The sequence below is a fragment of the Manacus vitellinus genome, unplaced genomic scaffold (genome assembly GCF_001715985.3).
Source record: "Manacus vitellinus isolate BGI_N305 unplaced genomic scaffold, ASM171598v3 scaffold_0_pilon, whole genome shotgun sequence".
Taxonomy (NCBI): domain Eukaryota; kingdom Metazoa; phylum Chordata; class Aves; order Passeriformes; family Pipridae; genus Manacus; species Manacus vitellinus.
In genome coordinates, this window is record NW_021938789.1 from 42,652,911 (window position 1) to 42,668,599 (window position 15,689).

Consider the following 15,689-nt stretch of genomic DNA (forward strand, 5'->3'; position numbering starts at 1 on the left):
TGCCCTAAAAAAAAAGGAAATAATCCCATCCCAACTCCCATCTCTATAGGTGCGGCGAGCATAGCCGGTCGCTCTCCGCGCCCGAGATTGGGCTGGAGGGGGTGGCCCCTTCCGCGCTTCGGCCCGGGATGAGAAAGTTGCCGCGAGTCCCCCGACGGTGCGGTGGTATTAAACCTCAAGCAGCCATGAAATTTCTTCAGTAAAATCAGCGGGGTTGGAGCATTAGCCGTAAACTCTTTAAGGGATTTGCATAAAACTGTTTGGGAAGAAATTCCCGACGCCAAAACAACTTCAGGGCGAGCGGGGAACCTGCCTTTTTAAAAATTTTGTCAAATTTTAATATTTTTTTATTTTTTCACTTTTTTTCCCTAAAGATATGGTAAGGGGGACATTCTGATTTTCATTATTATTATTATTATTTTGGTATCTTTTTACCAAGAACGTTTTGACCTCCAAAGCTCCAAATATTTCCCAGAAATTAACCCCTTTCATTAAATGCAGGGTGCTTCTGATAGAAGGGCTTCGCAAAGCCCCATAGTTATTCACGTTGTCATAAAACGATCGTTTACACAAACGTTTCTGGTACAGTTGCCTTCCAAGAGACTTAAGAGGAAAAAGAGAGATGTTTATCTCATGCTCTAACTTTTTTCTTGCTTCAAGAAGCTGTAGTGCTGTGATCGATAAATGAGCATCCATACAATGACTTTTCTTCTTTATCTTCATTTCTGACGGTGGATTCCTTGCGGTCAGGTTTCCAGACAGACTCAAGCACAGGATTCCTACCATGAGAAAGGCAGAGAGCACCCCGAGGAAGGTGAGAAGCGCACAGTCCTGACAGGCAATATTAGTCTTATTAGTCCCTCTGTGGTCATCCACACAGTCCTTACACTGCAACTTGGTTTCTTATGGGAAACATAAATTTACTACCTTTTGGGGAAGAGGGATGCCAGAGTGCTTTCAAAGTACATTTAAAAATGAGATGAACATGTAGCACGTTTATCTTGAGTGACCAAATGGTATTTCAGTTGTTCAGAAACCGATAAGTAGGCCAAATGGATCTTCACTGAAGAACTATTTTTAGGATATCAGCTTAAACCTATCTATTTCTTCACTCATACAGTGCAGAGTTGTGTTCAGAAAATCTTCTTTTTTCCCCATAACCAAAGTCTGTCACTTAAATCTCCTCTTCCATATCTAAGCATGGACAGACCTCTTGGTTTTTTTAATGTACCAGCTGGTTAATTTTAATTGAGGAGGACAGAGGAAATAGCAGAATTCATTGAATATCACTTACGAAGCTGGACACACGTTCAAAGAATGTGTGCTGTGAAGGATGGGAGATTATGTTTAAAATTAAATACTTATTATCACAGGCTAAACCAAATCATAAATTCCATGTGAAGACAGATACAGTTCAGTCCTGGTGCTTTCCAGGACTCTGTGGCAATCTTCCTCCAAATTTGTCATTAAACAGTCTAAAAGCAATGATGTCCATGCTCACAGCATTTTGGCAGTGAGAGAGAGGTGCTCAGCTCTGGATAGTTTTCTTTTCAGCCCTGCGTCTCCTTAAAACCTCACTTTTAAATAGTATCATTGTGAACGGGCATATAGATGGGAGACCTATTCATCCCCATTTTCAGGACCTGGACTCAAATACTTTATTTTCCTACCACATAGCCTCCCTCTCTTGGCTTCCCTCTTGACTGTAGTGCCATGTGCATTCAACAGCCTCCCTCCCAAATTGTTCGGATCTCCTTCCAAGCCAGCCTCTGCCCTTTATTTGTTCCCAGTGAGCGTAGCCAGAATGAATTGTTTGCTGCAGAGTGGCTCAGTAAGAGAAGGAAATTATTACATCTAGTTATCACCGCCCTATCCTCCCTTTCCTAACAATGATGTTGGAAACCCATACTGGCAATATTTCTAAATCCACAAATCCTAGAGGCATGTACAAAATCGGGGGAAACTGCTCTTTGAGAAATGTGATGTCATTGCTGATGTTTCTACCTTGATTTGAATGGAAACTAGCAAAATAATTTGGTTCCTCTGAGGCTGTTCTGTATTATAAACTCCTCACTGAGAGTACTTTCTCCTTTAAGAATTAACTCTTCCTAAAAAAATGTTATTACAAATTGCTTCGGACTGCTCTCTGTCAGCAATAATTTCCATGAGTAAGGAAACATTTGCATACAGAACATTTTTATATATACACAGTACCTGCTTAAGTACTCTAACTCACAAGAAATGCGTATGTGGGAATAATGTAATCATTGTTTCATCTTCCGTAGGAAAGCATCCAGACAGTGGCTTATACAGCAAGGGACCATCATACTCTGGTTATTCTGGGTATATCATGATGCCAAATATGAATAACGACCCATACATGCCTAATGGATCTCTGTCGCCACCCATCCCCAGAACAGTGAGTTATCTCTTCCAACGACTGTTTTTGGCAAGCTGGGTTTCCTCCTGTTTGGTCTGCAGAGTCTGTTCATGATGGGGTTTCTTGGGTAGCTTCAGTTACGGTGAAGGTTGAGCTTCTGCTGTTCAGAACCTCTGTCCAGTGAAGTTTGAGAGCTCTTAGAGGTGTTGGTCATGATGACGGTGGAAAAGCTGAGATTAATGTATCTGAACAGGACTGGAGGCTTTCTTGGGGGGGAGACCTGGTTTACGACTGTAGGATAATGTGTGGCGGAATGATGTAAATGCCGTCTTTGTAGTGACTGGGACAGATATGAATTTTCTGGCTTTAACTTTTCATTTGTTGCGGAAAATCAAGGAAGCGGAACTGCTAAAGTTGCATGTCAGAAAGATGAGAAGATTGGATTTTTTTTTTTTACCTTCAGATGTGGCATTGCTCTCTGCTGATTGATATTTGTTTCTGCCGTCAGTTGGTCTGCGTGAAGGCTTTATCTATCTGGCAGCATTGCTTTGAAACATACTCTATATCTTCAGCCACAAATTGTGAAATGGTCGTTTAGGAATTAATATCAACCATGATGCAGTAGTTACAGCTTTCCTTTACGTTGTGGCGGGCACTGATTCTTCCAGGTTGGTCCCTCTGTTTCCATTGGTGTAGATGCATGTTTGATAGATTTTAATGTACTTTTAATTTTGGACAGTCAATTCCCATTTATTTTTGTAAACCTCTTGGTATACATATAAAACAGTGGAGCGGCAATGTTAAAATGAGCTGTGGAAATTATATTAGCCCAATCTGAGTGGAGTGGAAAAAAATTTGCTTGTAGGCATCCTGCTGAAAAAAATGCCACTGCTGTTGTGTGTGCTGTGATATAAGAACTTGGATACTGTTATTTCCCTCTGATAAAGCAGTCTTCCCTCTTACTGGCTCTTCGATTTTTACTTGGAGGTCTCTGTCAAATAACTGGCATTGTTTTGCTCTCCAGTATTCCTGATTTTTATTCAGGGTTGTGGCATTTGACTTCAAAAACAAAAAAGAAGGGGGCCTGATCTGTATTGGTAATTTCACAGTAGTAAAACATGTTAAATTAGTGTATGTTTGGAGTCGGAATGACAAGGTACTTTGGCACTGGGAATAACATGGATCTACCCTTTTTGTATGTCACTGTATTTGAAAGGTGCAAAAACTCATGCAGTATGTTGCTTTCTATAGCTCTGAGGTTTTTTGTGTATAAATTCCAGTTCAGAGGCCTACAGCCATTTAGGGTGAAGCATGATGACCATGGTCTGTTGTTATTTGTTGTCGTAAATGCTGTTCTGCAAACAACTTCGGTTGTACTGTGGGGAAAAGGATGCAGGTTTTCAAGAGGGCATTGAGACTCAAACCTGCCCTTTTGAGGACCGGGAAACTTTTTTTTACCCCCTCTTTCCCGTGTTACCTTCCTAAGAAAGTCCCGAGTGCTGGTGTATAGCTTTGAACAACAAAGTCCAATTTAATTATTCACTGAGGATTTTCTCCACATATGTGTGCTGTGGGGCTGCCGTTCTTTACTGATCTGGCATTAATGCTCTCAGAATGTCATCTTACAGGGGCTCTGGTCTCAGGTACTTGAGGAACTATCCTTTGTGGGTACATTGGAGGGGAGAAAGGGGGGGAAATGCATCTTCTTTCTAAGTGTAAAGCTGCCTGCTGAACATCTGAGGGGCTAATTTAGTTCGGTGCTGCTCTTGCATGTCAGAGCAGCACTACTATTTCAGTAAAATAGTGCTGTTACAGGGCTGCAATGTTGACATAAACCTGGAGTTCTTTCAGTTTAACCACAAGGTTACACGCTTGAGTTATTAAATAATTTTTTTGTTTAATTGAACTATAATCTTTGTTAGTCTCCTAACTGACAGTTGAGTTTTAATGCGTGCAAGATCAAAACGCCGCATCCAGGAGATGACATGCTCTCTCACTCCATGGCTTACCACAGCTCCAGCACCACGGTGCTGCTCACCTTTGTTGGGGTCCCAACCGCCGCCCTGAAGGTTTGCTCTGACTCCCCTTCTCAGGGCAACGTGCCGGGGCTGGGGGGGGTGGCAAAGAGCAGCTGAGATCATCAAGCACTGGAAGTGGAGGTCTCCCCTGGGGTGTCAGTCCCCAGCCATTTGTGCATGGTGTGTACCTGCGCCCTGCTATTTGCATGACAAAGACGCTTCTTGTTGATGCATCTGTTGCCTGGAGGTGTTAGCCGGGATTAAAAAGCTGCCCCGGGGCGCTGAATCTTTTTTCCGCCTTGGAAGGACCTGCTGCCTTCAAACCACCCCAGGGGATGCATCCCTGGGGAATGTCATCCAGACACAGGACGAGGACCGTCTATGATGAGGGAGAGCAAAGCTTTCTTGGAAAGGGAAAAAAGTTACTTTCATCAGCACATGTAGGGGGACAAAAAAAGCCCTTTTTTAAAAAAAGAAAAGGCAAATGCTTTACAAGCCTGCTTTGTAAAATTAAAAGTACAAATCTATAGGCAAACACAACTTGTCTAATAAACCATAGAAGAAGGAAACTGAAGTGTAATTTCAGTGCAGCTTTTGGAAGGAAGAGAGTGTATGACAAGGATTTAGAATCTTCCAAAGCCTGCTAGAGTGGTCTTGTCTTCCCCATTCTCCGCCCCCCTTTTTTTAAAAATTTCTTATTTTTCTGACAACTGATTTACTTCTTGCAAGTCGTATTTGTAGGAGCAGGAGAGCATTAATTACAAGTTCAGGTACAAGCCTCATGCCTCTGTATTCTTATCAGATAGCGGGGTAGGTAGAAAAGCAAAGCAGTTGGTTTGGGTGGCTGCAGGAGAAGTGGCATGTGATGGTACTAAAACCACAGTAACACCTGGTGAATGTGCATCCTGTGTGCTCGAGATATCTTCTGGTGGTTTCTCAGCATTGCGGGGGTACCGAAGATGGGAGGTGGAGACAGCTGTTTGTTTTCTAACGTGTGGGTTTTTTCTTACTCTTTGGTTAACAAGACTAGTTTTGGGGTGGCAAACCTTTCTCGTCTGTTTGATGGGAACGTGGGAACAAAGGAGGTGACTGAAGGAGAATCATTTCTCTGTGTTGTAAATTCATCCAGAAAATAATTTTGTCTTTGTTTCTCCCTCATTCCCCATGAATTAAACTTCCTAAGGAAAGACAGAGGATTTCTACAACCTCTCTTTTGCCTGTTCTTATATGTTTTTTGGGGTCTGGCTCAACTGTCTCTTTGTAGCTGCTGGATGTGTTAAATAGGTCGGAGGATACTATAAACATCTTATGGCAACTTGCAAAACACAGCATATCTGTTTGAAAATGATGAGGAATTCTGCTGAGAGAGTTTGAATGCAGCTCAGGACCTCCCCAGCCCAAATTTTGGATATTCCTTGTGTGCTTCTGCATGGCAGGAGGTACAGAGTTAGTTCCCATCTTGAAGAGCTAACATCCCAGGAGAAATCGTGAGAATAATGTGGTCAGAAGGAAGATTGAGGGTAGAAATAGCAAAAATGAGTGGCTGTAGAGCCTCAGTAAGAGGGTTTTGTTTCCCTAGCTACATCTTGCTGTCCCTCTGAAAGCTGGCTGATTCACTCACTTGTGGGGAATTTTTGGGATCCCAAGGGGAATATATGGGAGCTGCAGAAAGATACAAACCTGTTTTTTCATTATATTGCCTTTTCATGGGAGTTCTCTTCTTCTGACTATGCAATTATAGGGAATTGCTGGGAACTGTGGTCAGCTGAAACCTCCGTGGCCCAACATGAAATAGGGTTTCACAGCACTGATGATGGGGCTCAGCTCCTGCTCCCATATCAGCCATCAGAAAGCTTTGCACTAATTCCCAAGTTGGCATCAGAGCAGGATGCCCTGGGGCCCTTAGGCAGCTGTGGTCCTGTCACAGATCTCTTCCCACCACAACCTCAGACCTGGGCCTAAGGAAATGGGTTGCAGGGGCAGCTGAGGGGCTTGACAAGCCAGAGCTCACCCAGGACTGGAGCTGTGCAGCTTCACCGTGCACGGTGCATGTCTTTTGTCAATGAAGTTGAATGTTGCCAGTTGAATGATGTCAAATTAGCTCCTTAAATAGCTTTGAAATCGGGCGCAGAGGAGCACAAAGCTTCCTGACTCTATGGAAGCAGAACTTGATGGGGTTTACTACAGTTTGCCCAGAGAGGAATTTTAACATTGTTTTCTGAGGAGCTCAGTGAGTTGCACCAAATGCCAGTACCAGGGAAGAATAGGAATCTGCTCAGTGCTAATAGAGGGATCTCACTGCTGCAAATATGTCTCTCAGCTGCTCTGACTGAAACATCACAGCTGATCAGTTGAAGATACGAATCTGTGAAACACGAACCCAAGCTGTGAATGGTTGTGGGCTGAGTTTTGGTGGTGCTTTCTTTCTCCCACTTAATGAAATGAATCCTCCATTTGGAAAAGGGGGCAGAAGTTACTGCAGTGCCTCTAGGTTGTCCTTGTCTGAAGCTTGATCTGGTTGCTCATGATAAGATGGCATTATCCAAATAGAGTCTTAGGTATGCAATTCATCATTACTGTGGTCTTTGGCACATACCAGTGAAGAAAACACCCCTTCTGCTTTTGCTGCCTTCCTGATTGATGCAATTAGCAAATCTATCTAACTGTGAATGGGCAAGGGGAAAAGAAAATGTTCTCCTGGTGTCTCAGTGCAGGGGCAAGAATTGTATGTGTGTGGCTTCAGCGGAGGCATTATCAAAAACTCCACCCATAACAAATCATCAAAGCTGAAGCTTTTGTATAGCAATATGTGTGTATGCTTATGTCCTAAATATCCTTTTTTCTATATATCTAGGAGTTAATTCAATATAAACTTTAAATGGTAGAGCTGCTACTTACTTTTTAAAGTGGTTTAAAAGCAAAATGTCATTCTTGTCTCTTCTCCAACTTAATCCCAGCCCAGAAAAAATGTTAATAAGAATAGCTTGTTATGGGCTGCAAGTGCCAAGGAGGATATGGCTCAAGAAGAAAGCCTGAAGCTCCACAGGTTCAGGCATCAAAAGAGGAAAAGACTTTTTCCAGATAGTTGCTGTGCTGCATGGCTGCAGGCATTGAAAAGCCTGGGTACCGCAGGCCTGGCTTCTCTTGAGTACTTAACTTCTGTTTATAGTTAGGGAAAACGCCTCCTGATATGGGAAGGAAATAACCCACACAAAAGCAATTTAATGCTGCAGTGATGTTTCTGAAGTCTTATTAGAGGCATGTGCTTTTTTTTCTCAGTAGCAAAACACTGTACCTCTCAAGAAGACAAACATACAAGAGTCCTTCTTGATTCGGACACTGAAGATTTTGCAGCCTGCAAAATGTGTTGTGTGTCCTGCTGTGATCTCCTGTGCTGCTCTCATGTGGATGGACAGTGATCCAGCATGTGGCTGGTTCAAGGGAAATGCTGTGAGCTGGGCAGTCTGTGCGTCTCGACCTGCTGGAATCAGGCTGTCATCAGTGCATGTCCTCCCCACTGCTGCAGGGAAACCATGTGCTGTGATGCTCCAGTTGTGCGTAAATGGCTCCCAGACACCCCAAACTGCTTCTGTCCTGGCTAGCAGGCATTTATCTCTAAGCTGGTTTTGGCCAGAAGGCGTATTTGGCATCACAACTGTTCTCATCTGGCTATTGGGTTTGGTCCCTTTCTGCAGGACACTGGTGGCAGGCAGCACAGCTGCTTGGCTTTGGGGATTAGTGTCTCTGTTTCTCTGGCCCTTCATAAGCACTAGATTCACTTAAGAAAATTACATTCAGAATAACTTAATCTAGCAACCCAGTGGCTTCTATTTGAGACTTGGGTCTTGTGGATATGTTTATTTAGTTTGGGTTTCCCACTTCAAAGGAATCTGTCCTCTCAGCAAGAAAGTGATTGAGCACTTAAATAAAAATGTATTCATTGAATCTTTGGGATTGAGCTAAAAGTGCAGTAGGGAGTTAACACATGCACCAACTGCGCTAATCAGTCAGGGATTGCCTGTTCTCCTAAAGGGGCAGAAAAGTGATCTGAACTGCCTGAGGAAAGGTGGCTGGCCTTCCTGTGGCTTCTGGTGGTGGTGTTACTTGCTGGTGCTTCAGTTTGAGAAGAAGGACCTAGAATATTTTTGTCTGTTATCTTCAAAGTTACCAAATCCCTTGTGTAGAAGAGCATTTTCATGGAGCTGAAAGGTTGACTCAACGATTGTTTATTTTCTTTGAATGGCTGTGGATATAGGTAAGGTTGATGCATAAAATCAATAACGTGAGCTTAGTCAGCAAAAATTATGAGTGTAAAGTTACAAGGCTGTGACTGAAGATTTATAAAATGGGCAGTTTAACTTAAAAAATAAGTGTACTTCTGTCACCTGCTGTGACACATAAACCAGAGAATTGCTTTGGCTAGGAGTTATTAGGCAAGCCAGAAAGCAGCTAATTTCACAAGCGTCTGTCTATCCAAGCACTTTCAGTATTCTAGCTCTGTGCTTCAAACAGTGCAGCACAAGTCAGCGGGCAGGTCTGCTTCACCCAGGCCAGGCCAGGGGGAAACAGTCTCTTGGGAGCATGTGATATCATGCACGTGTTTGCCATGAGGTGCCTTCTGACAATACTGGTGCTTCAAATGAACAGGGGTGCACATCTGCGTGTGCTCCTGGAACAAGGCAGCCCTAGTAATGCTGCGTTGGCAAAGAACAGGAGAAAGATGTTTGTGTGACCTTTTTTTTCCCTTCCTTTTCCTTTCTTTCTTCAAACTTTAAAGTAGTTTGAAACAGGCTGTTGCTGTGCATCCAGTGCAATGCCAGGCACTGCGCATACTTGACAGCCCTGCTCTGAGAAACCTGGACATTGTGGGAGCTGCAACAAACCCCACAGTGACAGCAAAAGGAGTGAGATTTCACAGAACTGAAAGGCACGATGCTGAAATCCCATGGATCCTGATGGCAGCTCAGCTTCCCCTTAGCTGACTTGGACAGAGGTTTGGATGGGGCTGCAGTCATTATCAAAGAAAACCAGTCTGGAAATTGTTTGATTCTTCATGTATGTTCAAAAACAGGGAAAGGGAACATGAGACTTTTGTTGGGCAGTTTTGTTGGCTCAGAGGTGGACAGCGATGAGCTCTAAAATGCTACTCCTGTAGGCTCTGTATTTCTGGGTTGGCGTCCTAGTGACACTGGCTTCTCAGAGCCAACGCTCTGTCTCTGTAACTGGTCACTTAGCTGTGCTATATGGCTCTATTTCTTCAATTTTCTGCCTTTTTCTATATTCAAAATTACCTCAGAGACTTATCTTTGTGACTGTCTGTTGTCTCTCCACAGTTTTGGCATATCTTCTTGCCTTGATCTTTCTTCATCCCTATCAAATCTTGCATTGGCAAGCTTTGTCTAGCATAAAAAAAATACAATATGGAAGTGAGGATTAAAGGTGTCAGCACATGTCAAGCGCAGACTGCGCTCTGGGAGAAGGCTTTTTGCCTGCTGATGTGCTAAAATGCAGATAAACTGTGTTCAGTGATGCAAATGTGTTTACTTTGTTAAAATGCCACAATCCAGTGATTTGTTGAGGGTCTCTAGTTTCTGAAGTTTGGGTGGTGCTGTATCAGGTTTAGGAAGCCTCAGTCACAAATTGGTGATTGTGTTTTTGCTTGCACTTTATTCCCTACCCCCCATCCTGTACTTCCTTCATTGTAATTTTGTATCATTCCCATGTGCTCCCACAGTGAGCAAGGTTCCCGTCACTCTTAAAACACTGTGGCGCATCTTCCCAAATTAATTTTTACAAAGTGGCTTTGTTCTCACATCCGTGCCCTCTCCTCAGTATAGGGTTTGTGCAGCTTGTTTCATGGTGTGGCACTCCTTGTGGTCTGGTTGACAGCTCTTGTTTACAGGAAAGTTTGGGTGAAACGGGAGAATAGCTGGTCTTGACCCAGTGCAGGGATCCCTCCAAACTGGGGGAGACTCTGATTTGTCCCCTCAGTGCCTGCACGTGGATTAGCCCCTGAGAAGTGTAAAAATTGTCCCTGTGTTCACATAAAGGTCCTCCTCTTTCAAATATAAACGTACACACAGGTTCAGCCTGTTGGGGAGTTTTTGGGAGTGGGGCAGGGGAGAGCAGGTGGGTGAGGGTCAGGTGTGGGAGCTCAGAGCAGTGGGCCAGGCTTTGGTAGGCCTGGGTTCCCTCCTGCCTGCTGGAGATCAACATGGAAAGAGAAGTGAGCTCACCCACCTGGCACTGGGGAGAGCTTTGGAGGATATTGAGGAAATAAGCCATACAGGGAACATACTAAAATACATTTTGAAAAACATAAGCAATTAAAATAATTTACCTCGAAGAACGTCCCTTGTTTCACTGCCCTCTGACACTAGCTGGGCTGTATTTTGGTCTGTTTTTTACTGCTCGATTGCCTCCCGCCCGCAACTGAAATTCAATGTATTTTTTAAGTTTGAACCGAGCATGTTGGATTTGGAAAATTTGTTCCTCAAAACCTTCTCTCTCACACATTATTTCGTGTCTTAAATACCCCTGCTACAGGGAGAAAAGGAAGTTGTGCCGGATTTAAAGGAAAAAAAGAAATAAAACTTTAAAAAGCTTAGCTCTTAAGTGTGTGGATTTTTCAGCTTTTGTTGAGACTTTTTTTTCCTATCTCAATTATTTTGAGGATATTTCTAAGATAATAGTGCAGAGATCCTGTTTTAGATGTAAATCTTCAGAAGGAAGGCTTGGACTGGGAGAACATGAGAAAACGCTAATTTATTAGGCAACTCCCCAGACAGTTTGACAGCACTATTGCAAACACTTTTTTTTTATAACTGGCAACTATAATCTTCTTATCAGAGTGACCTGTAAAAGGATGACTTCATACTTAGTAATAAGGAAATATTAAGGGACTGTAGGAGAGCTGGTCAAAACACTATTTTGCTTGAAACATTTTTTAGTTCAAGGGCTCTTCCAAAATATCGTGTGTAGGATGCTTTCCCTCCTTCTTTGAAACTTTAAATCCTTCCTTTTATTTCCTTTTCTTTCCAGGGATATACGTGTAAATGAGAGTAGTACAGGCTAATGAGGCAGAACAATAAATATTCTGTCGGGAAATGTGGCTTAATCAAAGCCAGTTCAGAACCCCTGCGTTTGGGGCACAAGCAGACTTATTAGGAGAAAGAGATCTCAGAGGCAGGTTTGTGAAGCTTGTCTTCCAGCCCTGGCTCCAGGACTGCAAGTAAATACAGCTGAATAGTTAAACAGTTGTGCTCATTGCACGAAAAATACCCTCCTCTATTAGATGAGTCTTTCTGGCCAATGTCTAGTGGACAGATTATTTTTTCTAGTTCAGCCAACAGAAGAGCCTACAGGTGAGTCTTGTGTTTATTTCTGGAGGTAATGTGTCACAGCTCAGGAGCCTGTAGGTCACTAGTCAGCTGTGGGCTGATGTTGGCCTTTCTTGTGTTACCTGCATCTCCTCTCCTCTCCTGGGTTCCCCCAGGAGGGGCTGGTTAAGCCAGTGGCTGAGATTTGAGCCTAGGAGGTTAAGCCAGGACTGGGAGAAATGCCTGTGGTATCATAAGTGCCGCTGGTAAGTTATAGCTGTTTCGGGGGTGGAGCAAAAGTTTGTGCCTGCGCAATTAAGCATGAAATAGGTAAATTCTGTGTATAATTGCCCAACCTAGAGTCTAGCGTGAGGACGTGACCCGTAGAAATCGCAGCACGTTAAGTGGCTGCCGGCAGATTCCTGGGAGGTATCCCTGGTGTCCACGCTGGCATGGTGTGTGTGTACATGTGTCATCTGCCTCCCCCCACCCTGCTCCCAAAAGCAAAGGCACAGTCTGGGAGGAGGCTTCTGCAAATGAGGACCTGAAAAAGGAACATTTGTTCAGCATCTTAGAGGAAGTTGATGGCAGAGGTGTTTCCCGGGTTCACTTCAGGAATTCACCTGGAAGACATCTCTCTTATAAACACTTGCTTCTTGGGATTTTTTTGTTTGCTTGAGTTTTTTTAGGAAAGCAAATGAGAAGTCTGAGAAAGTAAAAACTGCGATGTGTATGGAGGAAGGAAAAATAAGAGAATGAAAGTCAGTACAGAAAGAAGAAAGTTTGTGTTAGCGCTGGCTCTGTCTGTGTTTCACACTCAGCCTTTCAATGAAGGATCAAACAATCTACTGAAATTTTTAAGTAAAAGCAAGGAGGGGCCTAAGAAAATTAGCCTAAAACGTTCTTGTCAAAAAATTCTCATGTTCCCTCCCTACCATCGCAGCAGCACCCGTATCTTCCCACTTGGTTTTCTGTTTGCTCTCCCCCCTGTAGGGAAGCAGGCTGCTTGCCCTCAGCATCATTATTTGCCTCCCCCACTTTTGTCTCCATCCCTCTCAGAAGTTCAGTGCAAACACAGTTAGATAACCAGCACGGGGTGCTCCCTCTCCCAGGAACCTGCCATTGATTCATGGCTCTTGCACACAATGCGCTGGGAACCGCTGACCAGGGCTTCTCAGCCAGCTCCCCTGGCACCGGTGTGGTGGGGCCTTTGTTGTTTACCATGAGGATGGGAGGAACTCAAAGCAGCTTTTTAGGATTGCATGGTGGGCACCTGCTGAGGCCTCAATGATGTCCGTGCCCTGTTCTTGGCAGCCTCTGGTGGGAAGAGTGGTTTACAAGGAGGTGCCGGCTGGTTTGAAACTGGAGGCTTTAAACTTCTTCCTGGGCATCCTGAAATACCTGCTATTTTAATGAGCACCCAGGCTGTGTTCACTGTGCTTCTTGAGCAGTGTGCCCCAGTGCCATCACCTCCCTGGCATTACTTGGGTCATCGGTGGTGTTATCTTTTTTTCTTCACAGCTCCGTAGCTGCAGCCTTTAAACTGTGGCCACGGCTGGCAGCTGCACATGCCCCAGCACCACAGCCAAAATTAAAACTTAGTTTGTTGCGGTCCTGCATGTCAGGTTGAAGGGATTTCAGTTCCTGATTTCAGGAACTGGTGAGGTGTGTTGTCAGATTCCCTGTCTCTCCCTAATGTGGTCACCAAAGAATCCTGCACGAAGAGAAGTTGTGCCCCTGCTCGGGCACAGAACACTGCCTGTGCAGATTATGGAGTGGGCTGCACAGGGTGAAAACCTAGCAGGCAGCCTGCAGGTGCCTCTTTTGGGCTAAATAGTGTCTCTTGATTTCACTGAATAGCTGCAAAAAAGTAGCAAGTTTTCAAAGAGAAGTAGCAAGTAGCAAGTGAAAACTCCGTAAGTGAACACAAAAATCCCTGGAAGGGAAAAATTAGCAGTAATTACAGTAAAACATACTTTTTCATCATAGTAATGTTTCACGCTGGAAGGTAAGGTTGCGGCATCATGTAAAGGTTATTCCTCTGCTATTTCTTCCCAGTGTTTTGGAGACCTTTGCAATGCTGTTCGTGCCGCTTGCTCAGTTTCTGGGGGCAGGCATTCATTTCCAGATACTTGAGACTCCTTGTGGGATAGGCAGAAGTTGAATTAGCTGTCCTGTAGATAATGGCAGCAGACACCTCTATTTACAGTGACTACTCCAACTCTCTCTATCTTGCCACTCTTTCCTCAGTGTTGCTTTATGAGCATCCCTCTGGTTATCACAGTGAACACCAGAGCCACAAAGAATTAGTCCTGATTTAAGAAAGCAGGCTATGCAGAGGAAGCAGTAAATTTGTTGGGGCTGGCAGGAGAGTAGACGGGGGGAAAAATCTCCAAAACCTTGGATTAACACAGAAAAGACTTCTGACTTGATACTAAAAAAACTATAAGGTTTTACATCTTGGTAAAGAGCTTGCTACATTTGACTCTAATTTCACCCTCAGTATGGTTAGTGTGTTAAGGAACAGTCAAAGTGAAAATGAGACAGTTTCCCAGCCTTGAAATGACAGGGACGTAAGCTTGTGTCCATAGGGAGAGAGGCCAGATCCCTTTGCTGTTGTCTCTGAGTCAGGGTTTTAATGACTACAGGGAGGAAAGGAGTGTTAGTACAGCAGAACAAAAACGATACAGCTAGGAGGAAATTATTTTTATTGCTAATACATGGGTGCTCATAATGTTTAATTCTTTGCAGCTTATGCTTTATTTGCACATTCTTCCTTCCTCACCACTCTGCACACTGTAGTGGCAGTGACCGTATTTCAAAATTACTGCTCTTAAAGGCTCCTATTCAGTGGTTTTACCATGAATAAAAATATTTGTCAAAGTAGCAGTGGTGCTTAGACTGACTGGGCAGTGTACACACAGAGTGGTTCAGTCCTCCTGGGCTCTTGCTTTTTGCATCCTCATTATCCCCCCTCCTTTCCGAAATATTTTTTCAGGGCAGTGTAGACGTACATTTAATCAAAGTTCAGGACAGTCTTTCTTAATAGAGATTTACTTTTGTTTTCACTAGCAAAGCCAGATGAGGAGAGAGGAGGAGCGTGGGAGCATTTGATGCCCCTGAAAACAATATTGTGGCAAGAGTAGTTTTAAGGCAGCCCAGGAGTTGTCTGTAAAACTGCAGGAGAGGGACTTTTAAAGAAAGCTTTGCAGTATTTTATACTTTTAGGTCATTATTTATCTTTTTAGGTAACTAATGGAGATTTAGAGTTTGTTTGCCATGTGCTGTGTGTCTGGTTTACGGTAAGGGAACTGTTGTCAGTTTGCTATATGGAGATACAGAGGGGAGACAACAGCCTGGGCATCTGCATTATTTTCCCTTGCATCAGGTGCTAAAAGTCACTAAATGTACCGTCAGTTACAATATTTTTTTCCCGGTTTGACTTGCTTGCCCAGTTGTATTTTTACTTCAGCCTTTAGGCTTAAAAAAGCATGTGCATAATCAGTTCATTTTGTGTGGTCTAGGCTATAAAAATGCCCCCTCTGTTCTTTCCATATGAAAAACGTGGTTTTAATTTTGGGGAACTTATATAATTTTCTGTGCTTTCTTTTGTATCTCAGATTAAAAACAAATGCTCCCTTCCCCTAACTTTGCATGTTCCAATTACGGAGTTGTGAAAATAAGTCATCCTTCAGCTTTTGTTACTTTAAAACAGCTATCGGTGATGTCAGAGTCAATACTAAAAGCATTAAGAATGCTGGCAGAATGTAATGCAGCTGCAATCCAACATGATGTTGGAAATGGGGTTGAGAGCATAAAGGCTTTCCATATTCCCAGGGCGCACAACTGCTCGCGGCCTTGGCTTTGATCTCTTCAAAGGCTGCTGCCTCCTCCTAGATGGAGAGACTTGGCTGCCACTCGCTCGCATTGAAAAAAGGCAGAGGTCTCTATTCAGGCAGAAATCAATCACTG

At 43.6% G+C, this 15,689-nt stretch overlaps 1 protein-coding gene across 1 annotated transcript in view; it reads left to right on the forward strand.

The window, feature by feature from the left end:
- Window positions 1-732: 732 nt before the first annotated feature.
- Window positions 733-15,689, forward strand: part of LEF1 (lymphoid enhancer binding factor 1) — a gene marked incomplete at its 5' end in the record, with an annotated part of 69,490 nt that continues 54,533 nt past the window's right edge. Inside the window, 2 exons of the mRNA XM_029959491.1 lie at window positions 733-814; window positions 2,286-2,419. Coding sequence (XP_029815351.1) covers window positions 733-814; window positions 2,286-2,419 — 216 coding nt within the window. The remainder of the gene's footprint in view (window positions 815-2,285; window positions 2,420-15,689) is intronic.